The following is a 6,800-nucleotide window of genomic DNA, read 5'->3' on the forward strand; positions in this document are numbered from 1 at the left end:
CAGAGCTCCGCCCCTAGAAATCTCTACAAAAGCTTACATTTAGGAACGGAGGGGGTATATCTTTACATATACTTACAAGACAAAGTATTGTTAGTAGATGTATGTCTATCTGCAACTGTATTTTTTTTAACCGAGACAAAGATTTGTCTCACTAATTAATTAAGAAAGAAAGAGTTTATAGTCCATTACATCGGCCCATCATACAAGTATAACGCCGTCAAAAAATAGGATTACCCTCTCAACATGACAGCGCTCAGGTGCCTAGTCCCTGCGGGGATCCATAGTCTTCCCTGTCCTGGATGAGCTTCAGAATGTAGAAGGGGTGATTTACTATAAATTACAAATTTATATGCATGATCTCACGAAAATTATAAACTTATGTGCATGTGCAATAGTCTTTCCCACTGCATTACTTGTCATTATATGAGTGTTAAACCCTGTGATGATACGGACTTTTTTCTAGTCTTTCCTACTACACTAGTGAACTAGTACCCATGACTGATGGTCTGATGTTATATAATACTTGGATACATATGTATGTTTTGTAGCTAGATGAGAAAATGCAAGTAAATGACTGTCCTTAATCCTGAATACCACCCTATGCCTACCTATCTGCTCAGCTCGACCTCATGTTTGTGTTATGGGGCTATTGTGCCTTCGTGTGTTGTTGGCCACTGACCTGCACAATCTGTCTATCCATCTTAGATCAGAATTGTATGCCATTGATGTTGACTCGTGATAAGAGGGGTCTGGACCGAGTTTAGTTGGGTGTCAAATTGGATGGTATCATATCGTGTGTTTGCACGTGGCTACACATGTACAATAACTTTTTTTGATTTATATAAAATATATCCCAATATATATGGATTTATTATGGTAGACCAGCCCACCCAACTTTAAATCCCAATAAAGACTAACGCGCGCTTCGTTGCACTGTTTTTCACTCGTGGGAATGGAATTAACTCTTTTTTCTCTAGCAGGTTATTGTAGTCAGTTTTTTCGTTATAATTTTATTTGTGTTGGCTTGGGTCATAATTATGTCATGGCGGTGTTTTTTTATTCGTATACCATGTTGGGCTGTTTTTAGAGTTGGTATTTGTTCTAAGAAGACAGTAGAGTTACTTGATGCATGCTTGTGGACCTGTGGTGTCCTTACATGTTTCAGGTTCAGTGTCAGCCAGTGGTGATCGTGTAGCTCCTTGGGAGTTCCTATTCCATGCTTAGACCATGGAACTGCTGCTATAACGCTCACATTGTTCGGTCCATGAAGCTCTTGCCCGCTCGGCTCGGCTCCCTGCTCCGCTTGCTTAGTTTTTTTCCTGCTCGCTTCAATTCTAGCTTGAGAAAAACAACTTATTTGAAAAACTTCGCTGAATCAAAATATGTTCACTAATATTTTTAAACATACTGGATTTTAAAAATGTTCCAAATTAAAAAAGAAATGTAAAAATTAGTCAAACAAAAACGAAAAAAATCATTATTTTGTACACGAGTTGAACCATCCATCATCATTATGTTGTGAGAAACAGTGTTTCATGAAAATAGACTTTCACTCCACTTTATATATAAATGACCGACCACTGCCAAACAACAAATTATTCAAGTGCAAGGAAACTAAGAAAAAAAGTCTATGACAACCTCTCTTTATTTGCTAAATAAAACCTCCCTTTATTATAAAGCATCGACCATAGCAGTACAACAAATTATCCAAGTGCTAAGAAAATGAAAGGAGTTCTACCAAGGTCCAAGGCAATGGTACATCACATGCCCAAAAGCGAAGAAAGAAAATCGGTACACGACTCAGAAATAGTGTTTTGGTGGGAAGCAGAATGATATGTGCCGGTGAAGAAGGACCCGCGCTATAGGACGTACAAGCACCCTCCATCATTGCAAGTTTTTTGACCGCTTGGTAAACACCCTCCATCATTGTGGACTATCAATAGTACAACAGATCAATAAATTACTTTCGCTAAAAAAGGATAAATTAAATCACCTTCACAAATATTCTCAAAAGAAAAATCACGTTCACAAATAAAACAGGATTTACATGTACAACATATCAATTAAATTACATCCACAAATAAAAATGATTACATGACACATCTTCCTCCTCGAACGTATATTGAACAGCTGAACTCGTAGACGTACAGAAGTAACACTGGACTAGTTTATTAAGGCTCGCATTATTCGGATTTTCGATGCATGGTAAAAAAAATTAGGCGGTGCAGATAACGTGGCAGCACCACATCAGTGCAGTCCATGGGTTGTTCATCGTAGTAATCCAAGATCAATCATCACATGATGGAGCAGGCATCCGATGGGTTCTCCTCCGTGAACCATGGTGGCGGCATGAAGCAGGGTTGCTGCGGCGGCCAGGTGGGCGGCGGCCAGCAATTAGCAGGCGGCTTGCCGCAGCCACAGCCACCGTGAGAGGGGTGTTGCGACTGCGAGCACTTACAGGGCTCCGGCTTGGGGGGGTCCGGCGGCGGTGGGGGAGGCGGTGGCGGCGGGGCCGGTGGCTTTTCGGCAGGGCAGCAGTGACACTGCTGCGGAGGGCAGTTCCACGGCGAGCTCTGGCACTGCATAGGGTACGGCACCGGGTACGGGTATGGCACGAACTTGTATGTTGGTTTGGCCTCAGGTTTGCATGGTTTGTGCTCAGCCGGGCATGGTTTGGCCTCAGGTTTGCATGGTTTGGGCTCAGACGGGCATGGTTTGGGCTCAGGTTTGCATGGTTTGTGCTCAGGAGCCGGCGGGCATGGCTTCCGGTGACATGGACATGGTTTTGGCGGCTCGGGCGGAGGCGGGCATGTGCATGTGCATGGTTTTGGCGGGTCAGCCGGAGGCGGGCATGTGCATGCGCATGGTGGTTTCTTTGGCTTGTCTGGGCATGGGGGCGGCGGCGGCGGCGGTGGCGGCCATTGTTTTACGATCTCGATCTCCTTGACGGCCTTGCAGGCCTTGCACCAGATCCTTTTGCAGAGCTTGTCCGCGTCGAATTTCCCACGGACGATCACCCTGTTGTCCTTGTCCTCGTACTCAATCTTCTCGATGCAGTAATCCTCTGTTACACGCAAACACGACTTGTTAATTGCATGAATCCTCATATGATCAATCTTACGTAAGAAGAACTGTTATGTGCAGTTTCATCGAAAAGCACTACAAATAGCAAATCTGGAACAATTTCCTTGTTTTGAAGATACCATTCCCAGTGCAAGAATGCGCCCTGGTTTTACCTTTGAGACACTCGAGGACATTCTTGATCTTCTTCTTGCAGCGGCAGCATTGCAGGTCTACCGTAATAACCAGTATACTCATCTGCAAACAGTCACACAGATGAAAACAGCCCGGAAAAGCAATCATAGTTTTTTTTAATATAAATTGTATTTTCATTTGATCGTTATATCGCACCGACCTAAAACCTGCAATCCTAGCATGTGTCCATCATTTCTGAAATTTCTAGCTGCTCTGCTCAGCAACATATCGAATGCTTTTGAAAATAAGAAAAACTAGTAAGTGTCAACATTGCTTACATGCTTACCTCGTGGATTAGCACGAATAGCTCTGCAGCAACTAAAGGAAAAACGTCTAGTGGTGGTGGTGGGGTCGATAAAGCTCACCTCTCAGCTCTGGAGCATGAAGGTTGCAGTGCCCATGGGCGAGTGGAGAAACGGAGGAGGATGAGCAGGGAGAGGTGAACCATGCGTTCCTTTATGTTGGGGGTACGCCGAAGGCTGCCAAAAAATGGTGATGTCCCGTCTGGTCCGTCCGATCGCGCCTCCAGTGGAAAGGACGATTTGGTCGTTTTCAGATAGTTCCTCTCGTTTTCTTGCTTTTCTGCTCGGTTCAGAAGTTCCTTTTGGCTTACGAAGAAGGGATTAAGATCTTGCCGATCCCTCTACAGTGTGGTTGTTTTCTTGCTCTCCCTTCGGTTATGAGGGTACACGGCAAGGCAACAGTAATCCTGACTTGTGTCTAAATCTAGTCCTCCCACCCAATGGGAGAGAACTCAGAAAACACAGCAAAATTTGACTAGTATCCAAGTGAAAATCCTTGATCACCTGCTCCTCCGTGCGGCTGCCACCCGCAACATAATCGCCGCGTCCTTCCATGGCGCTCGCGCTGCTCGTGCTCGATCTGTAGAACAATTTTCGAAGCTTGGGTTCAAAACATTGCGGCCTTGGACTGATTCGTTCTGATCCTTTTTCTTCTTCTTGCTGGTGCACTCGGGCTTTAGCGCCACGAGCTGCCGAGTCTTGTTTTTTTAAAGAGACATCAGAAAAGGTCTTATATCTACACGTTAGCCTCGTCCCTAAAAAAAACTTAGGGTTTCTTTGCCTTCCGGAGGCGCCGCCACCGATCCGCCTCGTCTCCGGTGGCCTTAGGGCCATGGCGGCGCGGTGGATCTCGGCCTTTGCCGGCGGGAGGGCTCCGTTTTTAGGTGTTTTTTAAAATTTTGTTAGGGTTTAAGTCCTGCTTAGAAAGACGAGACAACGACGGCTACCTGAAGATGGAATAAGGTCTTCCCCGCCTAGCCCCTGTTCCGGTGATGTGTCTAGCATCATCGATGGACGTGTGGAGGTTGGATCCTTCCGATCTACGCTACTCTTTATCGGCGGCGGTTGCTCTTCTGTTGCGCTGGTCCTATGGAGCCTTAGTACGACGACTTCTCGAATGTCTACTATAACAAGTTTTGCCCTGCTCCGACAAGGGAGGGACAATGACAGCGGCGCGCCTTCGGCTCGCTTCAGTGCTTGTAGTTATCGCTAAGTGGTCTATGGACCTGGATATAATCTTTATTATTTCTGGTGTTCGTTGTATTGCCATGATTGAAGATAAGTAGATTGGAAGTTTTATCAAAAAAAGAAGAAAATATCTTATATCTGAAATTTATCAAGATAAACAACGGCCAGTATAATAAAAGGACAATTGGACGTACACACACTGCTACTCCCTCCGTTCCAAACTAAGTGTTTAACTTTGTACCAATTTTAGTACAAAGTTATATTAAGGTTGATACACTTATTTTGGGACACAGGGAGTACAAAATAGAATTACATTGCAAAATGTATTAGCTTTCTTCTTTGATATGATCGTATGCTGCTCGTCAGAGATTGAAAATTACAATGAACCAACATTGAAGAAAAAGGACACCTACAAACATCTTGGCCATACCAGAATTAAAGACCGCAATAGCCACTTGCCTCTTGATACGAGATCTATTAATCATTGAAGAAGCATTCGTTGAAGCATCATCCCACATCCCACGCAGAGCAACTTGCATTTCATCACCACCGGTAGAAGATATCAAAATCTTTGCACAATGGCTAGCCAATTTGCTTTCACTGAAGGACACACCAACTGTCAAGATGTGAAGAGAACAAATAGATCTGGGACACCAACTCTCACAGGCCTATCGACGAAGCCGGATGGCAAGGTAGAGAGAGACTGTCGGATGTGGGGCTCCGGCTAACCCTTAAGATTCGAACACTGGGGTGTGCGCGAAGTCTTTACCTCCTACCGATCTACGCTCTAACTCGCTAAGATCTTGCGGACGAACTCGACGAACTCGCAACATGGAAAGACACGGGGTTTATACTGGTTCGGGCCACCGTTGTGGTGTAATACCCTACTCCAGTGTGGTGGTGGTGGATTGCCTCACAGGCTGATGACGAACAGTACAAGGGAAGAACAGCCTCCTGAGGTTGAGGTGTTCTTGTGCTTTCGGACTTGTGTGTGTCTCTGGGTCTGATCCCCTCTCTCTCTACTATGGTGGCTAGCTCTACTTATATAGGCCCTGGTCCTCTTCCCAAATATTGAGCGGGAAGGGAGCCAACAATGGCGGGATAATTTGAAGGGGGGCAACTAGTACAAGCTATCCTGACAAAAGGTAGTCTGCGTCTGTGAAAGGCTCTGGGGTGACGCCGTCTTGGGCTCCATGATGAACTCCGCCTGGTCTTGGTCTTGTTGCACCGAAATGGCAACCTTTGCCTGAAGCCTCGGTACTCCGCGGCTGCGCTTGCCTCCTTTGCACCAAAGGGGAAAGAAGGACGCTGCGCGCGCTGGCGCCCGCCTGGTGTCGATCGTCATGGCTTACGTCACGAGAGCCTCGCGAGGTTTGCCCCGCCTTGATATCTCCGCTCCTCGTGAGCCTGCCTGGCCAGATCACTCCAGAGGAGGTCTTGCGTCGTCCGCCTCGCGAAGCTTGGCCCCTCACGAGGGTCTTGGGTGCCTTGTTAGTGAAGGTGGGCCGTACAACCTGCTGGCTCAGCCACGCCGTGGGCCACAGGCAGGCAGGTCTGGGGACCCCCGTTCCCAGAACACCGACAGTAGCCCCCGGGCCCAAGGTGCGCTCGGGCTTGGCTTCGCAGCGAAGCCAAGGGTCAAGTTCGGAGCACCGCGGGCCCCAAAAGCCTGCGGCCTCGGTCGACGCGTGGCGGTTGATTGGACGTGGGCGTCTCCGCTTCCCCACGCTGCCTCGTCAACTGCATGACTTGACAAGTCCCTGCGACATGCAAGGAAAACCATCATTACCTGAGATTGTGGGAGGTGCCGGTTGGCCTTCTTCCGTTATAAATGGAGAGGGGGGCGGAGCCCCCGTCACCCATCTCTTCCTCGGTTGCTTGCTTCCTCCTCCTTGCTCTACTGCTTGCTCCAATGGCGCCTATCAGAAGGTTCTCCATCGAAGAGAAGGGGGAAGCCCCCCGGGATGTCCCGGAGCCACTCCCGCCGAAGAAGAGGTTGATCCATCGCCGTGACGAAGCGACTATGCAAGTGGTGACGAGGCCTTGGTGCGAGCG

At 47.4% G+C, this 6,800-nt stretch overlaps 1 protein-coding gene across 4 annotated transcripts; it reads right to left on the minus strand.

Annotated features, from left to right (window-relative positions):
• Positions 1-1,980: 1,980 nt before the first annotated feature.
• LOC119355026 (protein PYRICULARIA ORYZAE RESISTANCE 21-like) lies at positions 1,981-3,699 on the minus strand. Of its 4 annotated transcripts, XM_037621803.1 has the most exons (4): positions 3,621-3,673; positions 3,416-3,490; positions 3,237-3,318; positions 1,981-3,064 (listed from the first exon to the last, which is right to left on the minus strand). In XM_037621803.1, exons 3-4 carry the CDS (start codon positions 3,316-3,318, stop codon positions 2,295-2,297), a joined length of 852 nt encoding a protein of 283 aa, XP_037477700.1. In that variant the 5' UTR covers positions 3,416-3,490; positions 3,621-3,673; the 3' UTR covers positions 1,981-2,294. The 4 variants fall into 4 exon arrangements, with proteins under 4 accessions (XP_037477700.1, XP_037477699.1, XP_037477698.1 ...); XM_037621802.1 differs by lacking the exon at positions 3,416-3,490 and having other exon boundaries at positions 3,621-3,699; XM_037621801.1 differs by lacking the exon at positions 3,416-3,490 and having other exon boundaries at positions 3,534-3,692.
• Positions 3,700-6,800: the final 3,101 nt, after the last annotated feature.

The sequence above is a fragment of the Triticum dicoccoides genome, chromosome 2A (assembly GCF_002162155.2).
Source record: "Triticum dicoccoides isolate Atlit2015 ecotype Zavitan chromosome 2A, WEW_v2.0, whole genome shotgun sequence".
Lineage (NCBI taxonomy): Eukaryota > Viridiplantae > Streptophyta > Magnoliopsida > Poales > Poaceae > Triticum > Triticum dicoccoides.

What these genes read in the sequence shown, in the direction of transcription:
- LOC119355026 (XM_037621802.1), bottom strand. Translation starts at nt 3,318, where the DNA reads ATGAGTATACTGGTTATTACGGTAGACCTGCAATGCTGCCGCTGCAAG. An exon ending in TGTCCTCGAGTGTCTCAAAG is followed by an intron (nt 3,065 to 3,236) that starts GTAAAACCAGGG and finishes TGCGTGTAACAG; the next exon opens with AGGATTACTGCATCGAGAAG.